At 42.4% G+C, this 20,689-nt stretch overlaps 2 protein-coding genes across 2 annotated transcripts; both read left to right on the top strand.

The window, feature by feature from the left end:
• The first annotated feature begins 338 nt into the window (after window positions 1-338).
• Window positions 339-8,989, top strand: rskrb (ribosomal protein S6 kinase related b). The gene is made up of 13 exons (XM_005472209.3): window positions 339-679; window positions 2,462-2,752; window positions 2,888-2,971; window positions 3,134-3,202; window positions 3,569-3,638; window positions 4,503-4,610; window positions 4,906-4,946; window positions 6,432-6,459; window positions 6,683-6,772; window positions 6,930-7,018; window positions 7,179-7,289; window positions 7,368-7,481; window positions 7,574-8,989. Exons 1-13 carry the CDS (start codon window positions 650-652, stop codon window positions 7,808-7,810), a joined length of 1,362 nt encoding a protein of 453 aa, XP_005472266.1. The 5' UTR covers window positions 339-649; the 3' UTR covers window positions 7,811-8,989.
• Window positions 8,990-10,222: 1,233 nt separating this feature from the next.
• On the top strand, window positions 10,223-20,142 carry aldocb (aldolase C, fructose-bisphosphate, b). Its single transcript, XM_003446819.5, has 9 exons — window positions 10,223-10,379; window positions 16,291-16,407; window positions 16,752-16,963; window positions 17,455-17,509; window positions 17,610-17,770; window positions 17,902-17,985; window positions 18,081-18,255; window positions 18,663-18,862; window positions 18,977-20,142. Exons 2-9 carry the CDS (start codon window positions 16,296-16,298, stop codon window positions 19,067-19,069), a joined length of 1,092 nt encoding a protein of 363 aa, XP_003446867.1. The 5' UTR covers window positions 10,223-10,379; window positions 16,291-16,295; the 3' UTR covers window positions 19,070-20,142.
• The last annotated feature ends 547 nt before the right edge of the window (window positions 20,143-20,689 follow it).

The raw sequence follows: 20,689 nt of genomic DNA, 5'->3' as shown, positions 1-20,689 counted from the left end.
AGGATACAGATTTTAAATTTGATTCTGGATTTAACAGAGAATCAGTGAAGAGAAGCCAATATGGGAGAAAGATGCACTCCTTTTCTGCATCAGTGCTCCCGCTGCAGCATTTTTAATTAAATGAATTGCATTCAGCATTCACATTTCCTCCAAACATGCTAAGACAGCACATATTATGCATGCATGGGTTTATTTTTAGAACAAGTGAATGGGGGGTTGAAAAATGTATCGGGAGATACAGGAGGCTTTTCTGTTTCACGTTTGCTTTTGTGCACACAAGTCACGCCAATGCAAATGATGCAAACCTAACAGAAACTGTCACCGACGTGTATAATTGATGTGTGCGGCTCTGATTACCGCAAGCAGCAGCACAGGGATCTGAAGCGTGCCTCTCATTGGACGGTAGTGATGGGGGCGGATTTACGCTGACGTTGCCCATACGCGGGATTAACTTGTTTTCTTTATATCGCCATATCTGTCACATTTTACACCTCGTAGCCCGATCAGCTGCAGATTGTTTGCGAAAGCTACGCGTTGTGTTCGTGCAGCCTGACACCGTTGTGCTTGGAGAGGTTGCGGAACACCGCGGATGGCTAAATGAAGAGCAGAAGTCGGTATGAGGGCACTGCGCTGATGTCCTGTCACACAGATGGGGGCCGACGGCAGTAAAAACAGGAAGGTGAGTTGGATATCTGGTTGCTAAGGTGTAAGGCACGTGCTTTGGTGGGGGGGGGGTTCCCTGTGTGACGGGGTTCCGCAGTCTCTTGGGACCTGAAAAGTGTGCTGAAGTTGCGTAACGGTGAAAAGTCGCCGATTAGTATTACAATGTGTTATTCCCACGTTACGATATATGGGGTGAGACCATTCACTTCGAATGCAAATGTGTCACTTCAAACAAAAAGTCTGACACTCCCCAGATTCTGGTCACTGGTGGAAGCTGTTTCAGCAGAGTGACAGTGGAGTAGATGTGTCCCTTCATTTTGCTCGGATGATAATGACACTCTGCATGGCTGATTACGCACATCTTGCATTACATAGCTGCAGAGATCTGCAGCAACAGCCCCACGGGGAGAGGGCTTGTTGACCCGGTGACTGCACTGCAGACCAGGGAGGGTTTTTATATATGAGAGCAGGAATGGTTACATGAAATTGCGGCTCCACTCAGGCATTTGAGGGACGAAGATGGGGCTGTATTATAGCAAAGTCTGATGTCTGATGTACAGTAAACCACAATCGTTAGGAAGGCAACCTTTTATAAATTAAATAAAGTATACACTGTGTACTGTCTTTCAAATCTATGGCAGGTTGTAAAATTATTTAAATACAACCCCAGATACATGTGTCATTGTTTTTTTTTTTAACAAACACTAAGATAAAATTCACAAGTGTGTGTGTGAGACTATAAAAGATACAGAATCACAAAAGAGCTGTAGACGTTAAACAATAAAAGAGTAAAAATAAAGGAGGAGAAGTTAGAAAAAAGCCTGAACAAGGTGTTGCGAGGGTTACTGAGAAAAAAAACTTCTTCTCTGTAAAAAAAACATTTTTGCAAGTATGGCTAAGGCTCACAAAGCTGCATCTGAGTTAACCACAAGACTTCTGGAACAATGCCCTTTGGACAGATGAGAATATTGTGAAGATGTTTGGTGAAAACCAAACCCAGCGTAACATCACAAACACGTCATACTGACTGCCAAACACGTCGGTGCAGGGGTGATGATTTGAGCTTGTTTTGCAGTCGTTGAGTTGACCACAAAGTCCTCTTATACCCAAGTTTATTACAGTCTAATTTGAGGTCATCTGTTTGACAGATAAAAGCCTGACCCAAACTGGGTCATGTAATGAGACAGGGATCCCAAGCACAGCAGCAAATCAACAATAGAATGAAACAAAATAGAAAATAATCAAGGTGTCAATACCCAGTCAAAATCCAGACTTTAACCTGATTGAAATGCTTTAGTGGGACCTTAAAAGTGCTGTTCATAAATGAATGCCTGCAAATCTCAATGAACTGAAGCAACAATACAAAGAAAAAGGGGCAAAAATTCCTCCACAGCAATGTGTGAGACTGATAAAGTCATACAGAATACGACTGATTCAAGTTATTGCTACAGTAAGTTGTTTGGACTTAGTCTGTAAATTTAGAGTAGCATTTAGGCAATTCTCCTCTATATTTTTACAAAGCATTTTTCAGTACAGGTTGTCCTGTGCCAACTTTCTTTGTGTGTTCTAGTTCCCAAAAGGTCAAGTGAAAGCAGAAGGGCGCTTTCAGCAGTGCACGCCTGCCTTGATAAGTGTTGGTACTTAACCTTGCGTAAAACGGTCTCTGAATGAACAGTCTATTCATTTTTGTTCTCCAGGAGTTTGTGTAATAAAAACAGACAATCTAAAGGTTTTTTTAAATACTGTTCCTGCAGTAGCATCTACAAAACTGTGTCTTTATCTTTTGTTTCCCCAACAGAGGCCTTCCGAAGGGCAGGAGAATGAGCACTTATCTTCTGGATGGCGCGGCTTCCTCTCAAACATTGGCCTGTCTGTCCCAGCAGGCCTGTGTCGCCTTGCCCCGTCTGCCCTTCATCTGGGCCAGCGTCGAATGCTCCAGGGCAAAGCCCCCGAGATCCCTGACCACGTCTTGAGGCTGGCAGGAGTTGGCCCCCACAAGCTGAGAGCGGAGTGGAGCCTCCCGGGGTTCATTACCATGTTCCTGCCCGAATTCCCCCACAGAACTGTGCCTGGCCACGAACACTTTCAGGTAGCGTCATTTTGAACGCCAGTGCCACATCATGCTTCTTATGATGTAACAGAGCTTTCTCATGTTCTGCTTTTACTTTTTTTAACTAGACACCATCCCATTGTATCTGTGTTTGCATTGTTCTCACCTCACTAGGTGTTGGGCTACATCGCCAAAGGTTCATTTGGACCCATCTTGAAAGTGAAGGACAAGGTCAAACAGAAGACATACGCCGTTAAAGTGAGTGTTGATTATCTGGGTTTTAACATATAGGTTTTCTGCGTCAAAATTCTAACATAAACACCAATCGGGCTGTTGCAGGAAACTGAAGTTGTGAGATAATTGTATTCACGGTTCATTTATAATTACAGTGGCCTGATTTCATCTTGTGTCTGCCCACAGGTCATACCTAAAGCAGAGATTTTAAGACTCGGGGTCTTGGAGCAGTCAAAGGAAGAAGTTGTAGTCCAGGTGGGTTTTCTGTTAACTTCGAAGGCTTTATGTTTACGTTTCATACAGATAGCACTCAAATTCCTCAACAAACCAAGGCTTTCTAAAGTACACATAATAGTCAGTGAGTGATAATTACTGCTAACAGTTAATAAGTGATAAGATCTCATGTAAATATTGTGCTATTCTTTGATTTATTAACTTTATAAATGTTGATAGAAGGTAGAAAAAATCTGCTGTGATGGTGATGAACCATTTATTTTTATTCTCCTTCTCACAAAAATGGCTTGTGACTGTAAAGTCTGAAGTTAAAGCGATTCTGAGTGATCTCTCAGAAACAATGGCCAGTTGAGCTTTTCCAGGCTGACCTTTGACCTTTGCCTGCAGCGTCAGGTGCGCCACCCATTTGTCCATGACCTCCAGGACTGCTGGCAGACACAGCGCCACGTCTACATTAGTGAGTCAGACAGAGACCAGTGACCCAATCCAACCCAGATCCACTCTCCCTTTACTTCACCTCACCTTTTTTCACCTCAAAACTGGCAGCTAGGACCAAGATCTACCCACAGCCCCACCCAAACCCCGCTCCTAGAACACAATGAACAAAAAAAAGGCAAAGAGGTTCCCGTTGAGACTTTAAAATTCTGGGTCTTTTGAGCCTGTACCCCACGTGTAAGCACACCTTTATCAAACACCCTCCAACCCTGCAACCCCAGTCTACCACTCCCTCTGCATCGTGTAGCTTCTTCGACTTCTTTCCTCTTTTCTCCTGAGCATTTACCCTCTTTTTCCAAATTAGCCACTGACTCAGAAAGTGTGACCCACTTTGTTTGCCTCTCCACCCCCTGCAAAAAGAGAACGCGTTAGCCCCCGAAAACCAGATGCCGAACATACTGTGAATCATCACTGAGTCATATATTTTTCGAGCCTGAAATATAGAGAACATGGAAGTCACCATAACAGAATGATGAAGATCTCTGCAGATATCAGGCAGATATTTTAACGCAATTAAGGTTAAACAGTTGCTTAATTCTTATGTTGCCTTATGTAACAGTGTTAAATAAATATGGCTGTCCTCAGTTACAGCGTGCTGATTCGTTATTACAAACGCACACACACATGCAGTTTAAAGTCATGCTCCATAAAGGCAGCCAGCCTTAAAATTCCACCCTGCTTGCTTCCTAGAAAAGGATAGTTTTTGCTCTTGTCTCTTCCCTTGATTGAGCAGAGTTGTGTTCCACCTCCCGCTGACCTTCACTTCCCACTCACGCCTCACACTGCTGCACAGAGGCATGCTCTGATCCCGTTTCTTCTCCCACAGTGTGTGACTACTGCAGCACAGGAGACCTCTACACCTACTGGCAGATGATTGGTCAGTTCCCAGAGGACACGGTGCGAGTGTTCGCTGCAGAGTTGGGATGTGCGCTTGGTGTGTATGCTATTACATTACTAATTAAATGAAAGATGTGAACCCACATCCGTACTGTAGATCTGACTTTTCTCCTCAGAAATCTTAATTAGCTCAAAGCGTCATTTCCATAGTTATTTAATTGGAAGTAATTATCAGAGGCGGTCTTATTAAAAACAGATGAGCTCTCTAAGGATCTCCACCAGCAACACAGCAAAGCCAGAATTACTCAGTTTGCCAGTAGAAAGACGTGGATTTGAAACCTGTTTGCTTACTAGTTTTAAGTTTTTGCTCATGTTTGTGTTGTTTTTTACAGGTTTTCTGCACGATTTTGGGGTGATCCACAGAGATGTGAAGGTAAAGAACCAAATAAACTGTACAATATGCAGATAGTTAGGTTAACAACAGAAAATATTGTGTTACCTTCATGACACAAAACCTACATTAAGCATAGGCATCTAGATCATTTCAGGCAACACTTATTTATATCAAGGTTTTTCACAGGACTCTCTGCAGTCCTCAGTCTTTTACATCATTGTGAAGGAAATTTGGCCCACTGTTCTTTACAACATTGTTTGAGTTTAATGATGTTTGTGGGAAGTTGTTCACCACAGCTCTCTTAAGGTCCCACCTCAGTATTTTAATCAAGTTAGGGCTTGGACATTGACATTGCTCATTAATTCTTTTTTTCAGCCATTCTGCTGTAGATTTGCTGTAAGACACGTGGTCTCACATTTGTGTCTAGAATACTTTGGTATACAGATGAATTCATGATTGATTCAGTAACTACAAAACAAGCCCAAATCAGCACTCCTTTACTGCAGTGTTTGCGAGGTTGATATTCCACTTCAGTCGCTTCAGGCCAGAAGACATTGATCGAGACATCTTGTGCTTTGTTTTAATAGAACTTTGCAAAACTAAGCGATGCTTCTTTATTTTAGAGAAGAAGCTTTTTCCTAGCAATCCTTCCAAATACTTGTTCAGTTGTTTTCTAAGTGTGCTGTCATTAACTTTAACATTTAACATACTAACTGAGGCCCGTAGAGTCTGAAATGGGCTTTTGGGAAATTCTCTGAGTGTTGCACAGTTTGACCTTGGGGTGAATTAGCTGGGCTTGGCACTTCTGGGGTGCACACACTGAATACTCCAGACCAGGAAACTGCCAAAGCTTCTGCTTTTACAGAGGTGTTCATGCTTGCTGACTATCAGCTAATCAAGTGCACTTGATTATCAGCAGCAGGCTGTTACTTAGCTGCTTAATTCCCATGGATGGAGTAAGGTATCCATAGGAATACCATAGGCTGTACAGTGTAAATCTTACACCATACAGCAGAATAAAGGATATCAGATGCTGCAAGCCTAACATTTATCATGAAGAGTTTTTGTCTTATCTCTGAAACCTTTCCAACTGGATGCCCTGCTTTTGCGTCTCATATAAGAACAGCAAGCTCAGCTTCCTTTTCCATCATGCACACATACAAAAGCTGTTTTTGGTTTTGTAAGGCTGAAAACTCTTACTTACTAAAATGTTTCTAAACTGCTCATTCCTGTTTTTTAATCAATGCATGAACACAACAATGTGTATAATGCATTAAAATTTTTTAAATTGCCACAAAATATTTTATTGAAGTAGAATTTTTCTGATACTTTGTGTTTTTATCAGATACCATATTTCGAGTTTGTTTGGTTTTAACATTTTGTTACAGGCTACAGGTTTCCTTTCATCAGTGTTTCGCAGTAATCCGATGGCAGACACAGTGTGTGGCATAAGAATTCAGTGCATCAGAAAAACAAGAGTGTAATCCCATCCACTTATTTATTTATTTTGCTCTGTTGTTACAGATGGAAAATATCCTGCTGACAGACAATGGTAAGTAAATCTTGTCCCCAGCAGAGAGCAGCATAGCTTTGGTATGAGGGGAAAAGCACAGAAGCTTCTAGAAAACAGAGCTATGCACATCTATCAATCAATACCTATTACTGCAAACTATGAGGGAGCATTATGATAGAAATAAAAATCCTGACTGTATCAGTTAAAAAAATAGCCTTGGGCTTCATGCTCATCATAACATAGAGAAAATGATCTTTTCTAGGACACATCCGGCTAGCTGACTTTGGTTTGTCTCGTCGCCTGGAGAGAGGGGGAAGAGCCTTTACCATCTGTGGAACCATCCAATATATGGGTGAGGAAAACATCCACTCTTAACCTCCCCTGCAGCTCATCCCACCACAGCTGCAGATGCTGGGATTTGGAAGCATTTAGAGCGTATCTAATTATGTTTTACTGGGAGGTGAATTTATGAATGGAAAAACATGGTGAGGGTTCTCTGTCCTCTGCAGCTCCAGAGGTGCTGAGTGGTGGGCCCTACAACCATGCAGCTGATTGGTGGTCGCTGGGAATTCTGCTTTTCTCACTGGCTACTGGGAAGGTTAGCTATTGTTGCCTGTTTGCATGGTCAGCAGGTCGATTAATCTCTCAGTGACACATGAGCATGAAAGACTGTGTTCATTTGATGTTCTGGCATGCTGAAGTATTAATCTGTCAAAGTAGCAAAAGATGAATCCTCCCCTGAATTTTCCCTCTGTCAGTTCCCGGTGGCTCCTGAACCAGACCACTGCAGCATGTTGAGGAAAGTGAGGAGCTTCCCCTATGAGATGCCCCTCAGCCTCAGCTCCCCACTGGCCTTGCTAATAACAGAGGTAATCATTTATCGTATATCTGCTAAGCAACGAGCCAGTTAAACGGTCACATCATCATCTGCACATTTTCCTGTCCAGCTTTTATGCAAGACTCCCTCGCGCCGCTTGAGGACGCTTGATCGTTTCCAGCGGCAAACCTTCTTCCGCGGATCAACTTTTGACCTCGACCTACTGCAGCGTCAGCCCATGGAGGTAACAGACGAGACGTCTGAATGTCCTCGGTTTGGTTGTTTCCTCTGTAAGCTGAAGCATGAGTCTTGACTTCTCCTCTCTGTTGCTGTCAGGTGATTCTGGAGCTGCGGGAGAGACCGGACCGAGCGGCCAAAGCTCGACGAGGCCTGACTTTGTCTCTACAGCCTCTCAAAGGCTTTGACTACGACTCGCTCCTCAGCCCACCCGCCACGCCACACTCGCAGCTGGATCCCAGCACAAACACTCACACAGCTGTACCGCTGCCTGGCCCAGCACTCCCACCCCATCCTGCTCAGGAAAAAGGTCCACGCAGAGAAGTGTTTGTTTGACAGACACTGAGTTTACAGTGTAAAGGCCTACATTCGTATATTTCTACACATTTGTTCACCCTTGAACTGGTGCGCCTTTAAAAATTTTCTAAACTTTAAAATTACTAATAATATAATTACTAATATTATTAATAGAAATCACCTTTTTTTTTCTCCACGCATATCAATGAGTTTTATGTTTTGTGACGTGCTTAACACAAGTTCTTCTTCCTTTATGTGTTTGCCTTTCTCCGCTGCACACAGTTTCTTGCACACTTGTTTGCCCAACAGTTGTGCAAGAAAGATTGCACTATTGTGCATCCACTTTCCAGTAAACCGTCATGGCTGCCGTTTTAAAACATAGTGGACAAATGCTGTCAAATTCACCCCATGTGGAAATGTCATGCTTGTTGATCATAATATTCTAGATCATAATATTTTTTGTTTTTTTGTTTTAAGAGTGCAAACCATAGTTATCCTTTCAGCTAGGTGAGTTGATTTCAAAATCTCTGCTGTTATTTTCATGTTGCAAGATGTTGCAGTTATTTTAGCAGAAGCGGATGGAAGACTCGTTGCCTCAATCTGTGCTACTTTTACTTTGAAACATATTCTGTACCTTTGCTCATGCCACGATCTGACCTTTCCCAAACCTGACCTTGGCTACATCATCTCCTCGAGCAAGTGACACAGTATCAGGTTCAAATGTGTATGCCTTCAACACCTTATTTAGCTTCATCATTTATAACCTACGTCTCAGGGGAGTGCTCGCTGGTTTTCCCATCCAGCCTTGATTTTTGACTCCAAGATGGCACCTAGCTGTGCAGATCAGAGCTGGGACTGGAACCGCAGTACCGTTTACCTCCAGTTAACATTTTGATAGATACAGGGCTTTTTCTACTGTCTGAGGATGTGGTAAGCCCTTGCCAGTAATCTCACCTTTATGCACTTACCTGCTCATCTGATTATAATGTAATTTTTTTTTTTTTTTGTAAAGTATACCCTAATGTGTGCCCAGAATGCCTCGTGTGTGATCCTTGACCTTTCTTTATTTCTGCTCACCGAATGCTCATGTATATATTCCTGTTTATAAAGTTTATATGACTTTTTTTTAATACTCTTTGATGTTTATATGTTATGTTATGATGTATTTTTGTAATTGTCATGTAGCATAGATGGAATATTAAACTCTGACTGTACAAAGTTCTGCTGGTTTGTTCTGTCAGGGTGGAACCTGCTGAAGTTCAAACCAAGCATCAGAATGAGGAAGAAAAGTCATTAATGTGACTTTGAACGTGGTGTGGTTGGTGGTGCCAAACGTGCTGGTCTGAGTAATTCGGAAACTGCTGATCTGCTGGGAATTTTCCACACAGCCATCTCTACTTTTTACAGGAAAAAGAGGAAAATAACCAATGAGCGGCACTTCTCTGGGGTAAAAATGCCGTGTTGATATCAGACCTGATGGGACGGCAATGGCAACTCAAATTACCACTCATTACAACCAAAGTATGCAGAAGAGCATCTCTGAACGCACAACACACTGTCATGTGGAAAACTAGGGGGTGGCAAGAGATCATTTCAGGGTGGCGCATGCCGCCCCATGCCAAAAAATTGTCTGTGGCATGCAAACTAGTTAGATTACAACAGTGCATTTATTTAATATAATTCAATATTCACCACTAGAATAAGAATTTCCTGACATTATCAAGCCCATTTCATCTGGTTACTTTTCTCTCTGTAGTTAAAGAGTACAAATTTCCCAAGGAAAATAGAAAGTTGGCATTAGCACCAACAGTATCATCTTTACACAAACTGAGAAGAAAGAAACAACACATATGTACAAAATTTACTATAAATTGAGCATGTATATTAGGCCACAACTAAAATAGAGGTATGTGGGCAAAGTCACCGAGTGCAGATCTCAGCATCTCAGAAAAGTTTATGAAAACAAATACCTTCATTGTAAGGTCATATTATTCCCACGTTCATAGTTCCACATCTGTTTTAAACCTTGTTAATGCTCAATTCAAATGCCTTACAGGAACCTCTCAACAAATTACATTACCAAAGTATCAGAACATACCATAAACAATAATATGAACAGAAATCTAACATATGTGAAAGCCATAAAAGTTCACCCAGCTTTGTACATAACTAGGCCGCAAGATATGAGTATTGATCATTTTCAGAGATTTTTTTAGCACTAGGACGAAAAAAAGACTCAACAAAATAGAGAGTTTAATTCATTAAAGTATATTATTTTATCTTATTGAACAGTTTGCACTGTAGGAGGACAGGTTCCACCTTTGTTCACAATCGCTTTGTCAATTTATACATCTATAAATATCTGGGTACTTTTAGAATACAGAGGACAAACTGTCTCCGCAAAAAAAGGGGGAAAAAAAAGATGCACAATCACTCTGGAGCTCTCCGGCGCATGCGCCCCGTCGCTTCGTGCCGTGACGCGGTAGCATAAGCTCCGCCCAGGCTTTCTAAAAGGTCACGTCGCGCTGCAGCAGTGAAACAGGAGACCGTTCCGCATCCTTCGCGCACACCTCACCTGATCTCTATCAGCTCTGACATCCATCAGCAGGTAAGAGTCATCTCACCCGACAAATATCACAATTTTAAACGTTTATTGTGTGTTACCGATCGCGTCAGCCATGATGGCTGTCATTCTGATGGTGATGCGGATGTGATGCTGTTTACAGAACCTACAGCTAGCTGTATCCTCCAAAAGCTAGCCTGTTAGCCATAAATTCACAAGCAGCGTCATTAGCTGTATCACTGATGCTATATCATCTTAATTTGACAGACAACTCCTAAAACTCTATCACCTTCTCAAAAACAGTCGTTTTAGAGTTGCGCATTTCGGCCCCATCATCGAAGTACGCAACAGGAAGGGCGCAGAAGTGATGACCTTCAAGGATGGAAGTGGAGGAGACGAGCCTGTTGCGCCTTCCTTAGCTTCAGATCGACGCTCTTAGTTTTAACATGTGCTTGATATGCGTGATTTGTCGGGTACAAACGTGGGTGGCAGCGGTGATGGGTGAGGGCTGTGACGAGGTTGTTTCCCGTCAGGGTGTAGCTGTGCCGAAGCACGTAGGCATCGAGAGGCGGAGCCGCAGAGGACGTGAAAAAGCTACACGTGTTAATGAAGTCATATAGCGGCCTGAATTTTGGAAGCAAGGCTTGCATATATATTTTTTTAATTTTATGCCAGTTTTGTAGAAAAGTGGCATAAAATTAACCAGCAAATTAGTTCAGAATGTAAAATAAATACTAATATCAACAATAATAATGAAAATATATAACAAATATGTTTTAGCCCTTATCACGTGGGGATGTAATTGATGAGGGTTGGATTGTAGAATTTTTTTTTTTTTTTTTTTTTTTTTTTTTTTTTTTAAAAACAAAAACAAAAACAAAACAAACGGCAGTTTCCACTTAGAGTAATTATATTTTTTACTATACTCTTACATTATTAGCGAGTGTAATTCTAAAATAAGTGTTTTCATTGTTGATTTGTACGCTGGCACTTCACGTGTAAAATGAATTAAAAAAAACAAATTAGGCAATGGATCAATGAACAAATCGAAACCCTTAATCAATAACCGCTGTTGCTGATTAATTCTCTATTGATAAACTAATAGTTTCCAGTCCAGAGAGTATTTTTACAATCAGACACCAGGTGTTCTTAATTATGAGTGGTTTCTTTACATCGGGTTTCCCCTTTACTGACGTTTGTTATGGACATGTTTCTGAAGTCTAACCTGCACATTTTCATCAGTGTCCACCTTTCTTTGAACTGCGACACCCTCGCAGCCTCGAGGTCTGTAATAGGCTCCCAAGTCATTGAGCTGCATGGGTAACAGTGCTCCTGCTAGCGCTGCAGCATCAAGGCCTGAAGATAGATGCGACGCCAAGGCCAGAGGCCCGTCTGGTAACAAAGCACAGCACTGAAAGCAGGCTTTTTATTTTAGTGCTGTTCTGCAGGAGCCATTTCATCTCAAAGCTCATGCAGCTTGCAAATAGAAATTTAAAAAAAAAAAAAAAAAAAAAAAAAAGTGGCTACACCTCACCTCCAGAGGGTTCTAATGATCTAGACAAAACGGCAAAAAACTCCTCATCCTCCCCCTACATGCTTATGAACATAGGCAGTAAATCTAGCATGCAAGCTCAAGACCTTGTAGTTGAATGCTTGCAGCAATGCTTAAAAGATGACCAGCTGGAGCGTGATGGCTGTAGATGTAGACTCTGATGTTTTTCTTGTATTTGTGATTTCTCACTGCATGCCGGGCTGCTCCTGTTTTAAGGTGAGAAGCATTGGATGGCCCCTCTGTTTGTTTGTTTTTTTTCTTCTGTTAACCTGAAATTCAATCGTAATCAGACAGCATCACAGTTAAATCAACCTGGTACAAATCTAGATGTGTCATTTTCCATCTAACAACAACTAAAGAGCGTGTGTGTGTGGAGTGGTGATGTCTCTCCTACCGTGTTATTTGAAAATCGGTGTTGAGAGTCCTGTCTTCTTGTTTTTCAAGTGGTTCTCCGTGACTCAGCAGGGAGTTGATCTTCATGTCGCATTGCAGAAGTGTTGTTGAGGCAGACCACTACAACAGGCTGGATCAAAGATCAGAAAATCTAGAGAGCTGGGCTACGATGGCTGCATTATCTCAGCTGTCATGTCATGAAAGCCCTAATCCTGCATATGCAGTCCAGTCACAACAGCGAACCAGCTTTGAGCTGTTCAGTCATATCACTTCAGGCTTATCAGTCTTTAGTGATGGTATGGGGTTGTTTTTTTTGGGGGGGGGGTGTTAATTCTTTTGAACTGCTTTAGCCACACAGGAAATTGATCAGGAATCGATGAAGAATCTGACCTCCAAGCAGAATTTCTAATAGCAGTTACCAAATCAATAAATCTCACGAATGACAATCAATAGGATGCACTCTAATATACTACACACACACACACACGTCCGTTCAGCTATCTTAGTGAGGACCTTCAATGACATAATGGTTTCCCTAGCCCCTTACCCTAACCATTAAAAATGAATGCCTAAACCTAACCCTTATCCTAAACCTAAACCTAACCCTAACCTAATTGTAACCCTGACACTAAAACCACATTTTGAGCCTCAAAAAGGCCTTCAAACTTGTGAGGACCTGTGTGTGTGTGTGTGTGTGTCCTCACAAGTATAGTAGAATGCAGATTTTCGGTCCTCACAAAGATGGCTAAACAGGAACACGAACACACAAACAGCCTTAGAACTTTGTGGACATAATTTATAAAATATTTGAAAGCTGCATTAGATAAATGTGGCAGAGATGTCCTTGGTCACTGGGGCATCATGATCACTGAACAGTGTATGTGTATGCGACTGTCTGGAAGATAACGATTATCACCAGTGTTGCTGATAACGCCACTGGAAGGTCGCTACTTGATTCTGATAGCGCTTACGCTGCTTTAGTTTAAGCATTTTAAAAAAAACTACTGGAAACACAGGAAGATGTTTTTAAAGAGTTCTTAGCCTAATACTGTAGCTCAGGTTAGTCAATACAAATGAGGATGCAGGTTCACCCCAATTGTAATGTCCTACAGGATGTGGGACATTTTTATAGGATGTGCTATAGTTTCTTTAAATCTGCTACAGTTGGGTAGTTGAGGCTTTTACTGAACTCAAAAAAAATTCTGTATTTTAATATTAACTCAAAAAAACAAAACAAAATGGTTTCGATTAATCACTTGACTTCATGAGTAGATCATGGAAATTGTCTAGCTAAAGGAATATGCAAAACAGAAATATTTAAACTCAAACACCAATGAAAAGCCTTCCTTTTAATTCTCTTGATCAGGTCATTTCCCTGGACTCTTTTTCTTTTTTAACCTTTTGGGCTTTTTTTTTTTTTTTTTTTTTAGTGTGCCACATCTGTGGTGTAAGGCCCTGCAGTGGTGCTTGTGTGGCACAGAGTGAGGTAGTTGTCTTTGTTCTAATGTCCTCCTCTGGGACTGTTTCCTGGAGACATTCAAGAAGCAAACCCAAAAATGGAAAACATAAGATTAGTGCCTCCTTTGGCTGTGAGTAACATAAGCTGAGTTGTCATCACCTGATTATGTCTAAAGGAGTTCAGCCACAGCGATCTGACAATCTCCCATTTTTTGATTTTAGGAGCCATCGTAGATTAAGAGAGACAGAAGGGTAATCCTATATGACAAATATTTTCCCAGATTACTCTTAGGGTGGACCAAAGAGAGAAATGTCCTTGACACCACACACTCTCTGTGGTTGTTGCATTGATGCATAGTAGTGATTCTACAACTTTATACTTGCACATTTAGCCAATATCATTTTGTTTAAAGCTAATAACCCTCCAAGCATAAACTTTAGTGCACTACTACCAAACTTGCCCCAGCTGATCATGTGCTAGAGTCCTGCCTCATGTCAGTATGGACAGTGTAAAGAGACAGTGTTTCACCCATTGCACGTGCTCCTGTGCGCTCGTCCAAAATCCCAGATGCATGTCCCTGGTTGCGGATGACCTATGTGTCTGTTTAATGCTGATTGGTTGACAAGTGGCGACATTCACATGGACTGGGAGAAGCACAGGCAGTGGCTGTGGTGGTCACTTCTCAATGTGTTTGACACTTTGTTTCACTTCAGCTCTTTTCATGTTATAACTTCCCTCTACTCTGTCCCAAGCTGATGGACCAATAACAGAATAACCAGGAGTAGCCCACAGACCAGTTATACTACCTAGTTGTGTAGTATACTGGTACACGCCCTCCATCGACGCCCTCTGTGGGTAAGCAGGCCTCCATAGGCTGCCAGGGCTGAGCAGTGATTTCAGCGTAAGCCTCCAGTCAATGTAAAGTTGACGTCTTTAGTAATTTTCCGTTATTTTTGGGCAGTTGTTGCATAAACTGTAGATTTCCTATTGAGTTAAATTGTTGCGCAACGTTTCCTCAGCAAAACTCCACCACGGTGGAATCGTACTGCTTCACAAAGGAGGGCAGGTATTTGCTGAGCATGGTTTTTGGCTGGCACAGACAGTGGAGCAGAGCTGAGTGCACACATGCCTGTGCCCTTAGGTTGGCTTTTATCAAGTGTAAATACTTCCTTTTATTCACTGGAGATGTGAAGTATGCAGCTTGTACCCCTGCTGAAGCTATTCTCCTCGGGGGACACGATATACCCTGCAGGCCTGGCCGTGTTTAATTTCACCTGCGTGTGAGGTTTAACTGTTAGCACTGAGCAGTGTGTGTGTAACATAAGAGTTGCACACTGATTTCATTGAGAGGCCTGTGTGTACTGTAAAGGTTATCTCATAGCTTTAAGCTGAGGATTAACACAGAGGGTACAGGGAGTATATCAGACGGTGTGCTCTCACAACAAACCAGCCTCCCTGACTTTATCATTAAGCTGTATTACAGCCTCCTATGAGTGTGTGTGCCTTTACAATATACTGACAATTCCAGATTTTAGTTAAGACTGCTCGCTGTGGAGGAACATTTTGTGCAATAAATGAATCGTCTATCAAATTCTCCAATGGATGACCTGTTATTGTGGCCCACACCCGGGAACATGCAACGTTGTGCACAAAGCTACAGCCTTGTGTTCAGCGGGAGCACCTCGGATACCAATATAGCCAAACAGACAAGTCACAGCTTGTTCCCAGGCACACAGTGCATCAGCTGGAGTGAGAATGGAAATTTACAAATCCTTAATGCACTCATCTCGCATGGATCCAGTAGAAATAATTTGTAGTCTGAGTGCAGCAGCACTTCAATGGATGCGTGACGTGTCACTCGAGTAACTTGCAGAGAGGTGTATAATGACAGAGGAAAACAAAGAGTGTTGCTGAGGAGGGGGAAACGAGCCGTGTTGCATCCAGGCCTGCAGCTATAATGAGGACTGGCAGCAGTGTCTATAGGAGCGTTGTTACAAAACCCCTTCCCCCTCCCTCCATCCGTCTGCTGTGGTTCAGATGGGGGAGGTGAGGGGTTACGTAACTGCTAATTTACGGAAGAGTGAGGAAGGGAAAGGGGAATTAAATAATCTGGTTTGAAGGCTGTTTATGGAGTTTGGTCACTGCCACCAAGCTTTCTGTTTTTTAATCACTGACACCAGATGATGCATGAAAAGGAACTTTTACAAACCCTAAATAAAATAAATGTCACCAAGATGGGGTATTTGCTTCTAGTCACAATAAATGACTTTACTGAAGTTACTCTTTTTATTTCTTTTTTTTAACTCTCAGGAAACAGGAAATGTACTGCTCGCATCTTGCACACATGCCATGTTCTTGTATGCTGTGATTAAGTGCCATCGAGTAGGAGTTTGGCCATTTTCACCCATCTGGCTGCACTTAACTGAGAAAAGCTCATTGGTATAACAGTATAGTCGAGCTGCAGACAATAGAGACATTAAATGAGGCCAGCGCTGGGCAGTCATCCAGGTTTGCACATAGTGAAGCAGTATGTGTGTTTCGCTCTCTTTCAGCCACCATGACTCACCAGTATCCCGCACTGACCCCTGAGCAGAAGAAGGAGCTGCAGGACATTGCTCACAGGATAGTAGCTCCAGGCAAAGGCATCCTCGCAGCTGATGAGTCCACCGGTATGTGTTGGTGTGTTAGTGTTTCAGCAAAGGTGGCTGATTGAAACGCAACATTAAACATGGTTGAATACCAACATACAGTACACTGAACATGCACTGAGTTGCATGTAAAATTAGAATTGCTGTGCATTTATGTAAAGAGATCTTAAAATAAAGATATTTTTTTTGTTTCTATAAGATTACTGCAAACGAGCAGTTTTAGTCTTCTGCTGAAAGCCATTTTATACTGTAGCTGTTGCTAAATAAATGGCATTTGTGACGTCTGTGTGTGTGGGGGGGTTTTTTTATTTTGTTTTGTTTGTCTGTTTTATTAAATCAATGTTCTTGTTTTTTTTACTCTTTAGGCAGCATGGCAAAGCGTTTGAACCCCATTGGGGTCGAGAACACTGAGGAGAACAGGCGCCGCTACCGCCAGTTGCTCTTCACAGCCGACCAGCGCATCGACAGCTGTATCGGAGGTGTCATCTTCTTCCATGAAACCCTCTACCAGAACACTGACGATGGCGTCAACTTCGCCAAGCTCATCAAAGACCGCGGCATTGTCGTTGGCATCAAGGTAGGCAGGGGAATGCTGTTGCTGGGTAATCAGTTTTCCCTGGTGCAATCTTGAAAATTAGTTTCAGCTCAGTTTAATTATGCTTCTGCTGCATTGCCTGGTTTGTGCCGTTGCATGTTAGTTTACATAGTTTGTCATGCTCAGACTCGACCTCTTAAAACATAAGAGCCTGTGTGCTGAAAATCTCAACCTTCTTTGGTTTTGAATGTCATCATCACTGTGCTGTTGATATAATGCAGTCAAGTGAGTCAGCTTAGCAGGCAGAGTAAACCCTCATCATTGGTTTAGCAGGTAAAACCTGAAAGGTTTTTTTTTTTTTTTTTGGTTTAAAAAAAGCAACAAAAAAAACACGCTGACCCACTTTCAGCATGTTTACATACACACAGGCCCACACATAACAGCAGATCATGTTGTTAGGACAAACTGCGCTAAAGTTTTTTCAGGTCATACTTGGAGGAAATTCAGAACATTTTCCATTTCTGTCTTTACAGGTTGATAAGGGTGTTGTGCCCCTCGCTGGAACAAATGGAGAGACCACCACTCAGGGTAGGATGCAGTAGACGCAGAAGTTTGAGAACTGAGATGAACTTCATGGAAGCCCTGTGTGTTTCTCATGGCTGGTTCTGTGTGCGTTGTTTGAGTCCAGGTCTGGATGGGCTGTCCGAGCGATGTGCGCAATACAAGAAGGACGGCGCAGACTTCGCCAAGTGGCGTTGTGTGCTGAAGATCAGCGAAACCACACCGTCTGAGCTGGCCATCTTTGAGAACGCCAACGTGCTGGCACGATATGCTAGCATCTGCCAACAGGTTGGTGTGGCGCTATCGAGGATGGTTAAATTCCTTTCCTTTTTTGGAAAGGACACTACTGATCCTCAAATGGTAGTATTGTATATTTCTAAAATACTGGTGTTAAATTTACACTCTGTAATCTCTCTCAGAATGGTATTGTTCCAATTGTGGAGCCCGAGATCCTTCCTGATGGAGATCATGACCTGAAGCGTTGCCAGTACGTCAGTGAGAAGGTAACATGGTGCAGAATGTGGAACTCAGCCGCCTTTATCTGTTCTGGAGAGTTCAACTTTGGACTCGCGTGCTGTCGTTTGTCTCCTGCTGTTAGGTCCTTGCTGCAGTGTACAAGGCTCTGTCGGACCACCATGTGTACCTGGAGGGAACACTGCTGAAGCCCAACATGGTCACAGCCGGACACTCCTGCCCAACTAAGTACAGCAGTGAAGAAATCGCCATGGCTACTGTCACTGCTCTGCGCCGCACAGTGCCTCCTGCTGTCCCAGGCAAGATACTTGTGTGTATATAATAGGAAAGATTCAGGGAGTGGGACAGTGTCGGTGTGCAAAAGCAGGGCTGCAAGCGACTTAATAGAGCAGCATATTCAAAAGTTAAACCATTATATCTTATCATGGATAAATTGCTAGCTGAAACATGCTTTTGTGAGTGTATAAAATCAGTGAACTCATCTAAATTCCAGGGGATGATTTAACTAGTAAATTGGCTGTCTTGCCATTTTTCAGACTGCTTTGATTTCCTAATAGTAATACTTAAATCTCTTGATTCTTTCACTCGTTTATATCTACCTGCAGAGTGCAAACATGCAGGAAAAGATGCTTTAGAAAACCTTTCAAATCTTTCTCGACATCAGATATGAGCAGATCGGTAACTCGTGTTTCTTTTGTGTAAACAGGGGTGACATTCTTGTCTGGTGGCCAGTCTGAGGAAGAGGCCAGCGTGAACCTTAATGCCATTAACAACTGCCCACTCCCCAAGCCCTGGGCCCTGACTTTCTCCTACGGCCGTGCCCTGCAGGCCTCGGCTCTTAATGCCTGGAAAGGACAGCTGAACAACGAGAAGGCCGCCACCGAGGAGTTCGTCAAGCGTGCTGAGGTCAGACCACAGGAAGGGACATCAGATGTGTCCTTAGTACTGTTTAATTTTTTTTTAAAAATAACCTTTATTTGCTCTATTGCTTATGTCTGTTTTGTTTTCTTTCTTCTCCAGGCTAACGGTCTGGCTGCACTCGGCAAGTACGAGTCTTCCGGAAGTGGCACCGCCGCAGCCCAGTCCCTCTACGTGGCTAATCACGCCTATTAAACGGCAAACTACCACGTTGAGCTGTGGTGTAGTTATAGTCTTATATCTGCTCTGCTATCTCCCCTCTTCACTCCTCCATCAATCACAGGCCTGTGCTGTCTGCTTTACTTTAGAGTTCTTAAAGTTACATTATTAGATATGTGTATTTGAAACCATCATGTGACATCACAGTACTAAAAGGAAACAGACTTGGGTCGTCTGTCTGTTTTAATTTTTTTTTTTCTTTTTTTTTCCCCCCCCAGTTTCAACAAACGGTTACAGTTTTGAGACAATTTGAAGTTAAACGGTTGGAGGATAATCAAAAATGTTTAGTCAGTATTCATTCCACATTCCTTCTTTCACACACTTGTCTCTAATGTCAGGTGCTTTCTTACCCCCTCTCCCCACTTCACACAAAATATCAAATCGCTCCCAAGCAGGCCAGATCAGCATGTTTGTGTCAGTGTTTCGCTTCTGTCAGAACAGCATTGGTTCATTGTTGAAACGCTCTACTAACATCCGCACTGACACCAAGTGGGACCAACTGCTTATTAGTAGCATCAGAACATGCGTTAAGGAGCGACAGGGCAGACGAGGTGAAAATGTTGAGCCGAGTTGATCTTTTGAACAAAAGCGTGGAGTGCTCTGTTGTGCTTTCAGACAGCTGTATATCTAGCAGACGTTAGCAGGCACATTATACTGTAATAAGCCACTACACACCAGGATTCTTCCTCTTTTTTTGTTCTTGTGCTCCTTATCACCATTATTGAATTTGAAAACAACCACCTTGTGTGTCTGTTCATTAGCTTAAAATTACATGCAGTAATCAATGTATTCAGTTGTGTGAAGGTGTCAATATTATGTGATGCTAGTGTGTCATCCTCCCACCTGATTTCCCCCCTGCCTGCCCTACCGAACGACCAGACTAGTTTCTATCGACATTCACATTAAATGGACCAATGGCGTGGGGTCAGCAGCGGGGAAACGGTCGCTGCTGTGTTGGAGTACTGTGCCGTTTGTGGTGTTAATACTGTTCTTTAAGCACTTGGTGTGTCTAATAGTGGAGAAAAATAAACTAAAACCTTAAAACATCAGATGCTTTTGTGTGATGGAATTTTCTACACCTGTCCTGATACTGGCGATGACAGAGTTATGCATGTTAGTCAAATATTGCTACTTCATTATTTAGAATCTTTAATGCCTCTACATTTTAGAGAAATCTTGAGTATTTAACTATATTTAGTTGGTTGATATCATTATCTTAACACAATCAGTTTATCATGATTTGACATTAAATAGCCAACACTAATCTGCATAATTAAACTTTATTTTCAGTTTCCTGGAGGCGTATATATGCCTACATGTACCCCCTTTCTGAGTCCAATTCATGTGTTTTGCGCTCAGTCTTGCAGATTGGCTAGCCAGTTGCATGGAAGCAGCTCAGGGCGTGTAGGTATGACCTGCTGAAGTTAAAGCTAAAGATCAGAATGTAGCACGTAGGATATTACTTTGGTCAGGGTTTACGCAAACTGGTCCAAAAGACAAGGAAAAAATATCCAGTGAGCAGTATTTCTCTGGATGCTAATGCTTTGATGGCAGAGGAGACTGGCCAGACTGCTTTGAGCTGATCGAAAGGCAGCA

Source organism: Oreochromis niloticus, linkage group LG10 (genome assembly GCF_001858045.2).
Source record: "Oreochromis niloticus isolate F11D_XX linkage group LG10, O_niloticus_UMD_NMBU, whole genome shotgun sequence".
NCBI lineage: Eukaryota > Metazoa > Chordata > Actinopteri > Cichliformes > Cichlidae > Oreochromis > Oreochromis niloticus.
Note: the sequence above shows the minus strand (reverse complement) of the source record. Positions and strands in the feature narration are given on the sequence as shown.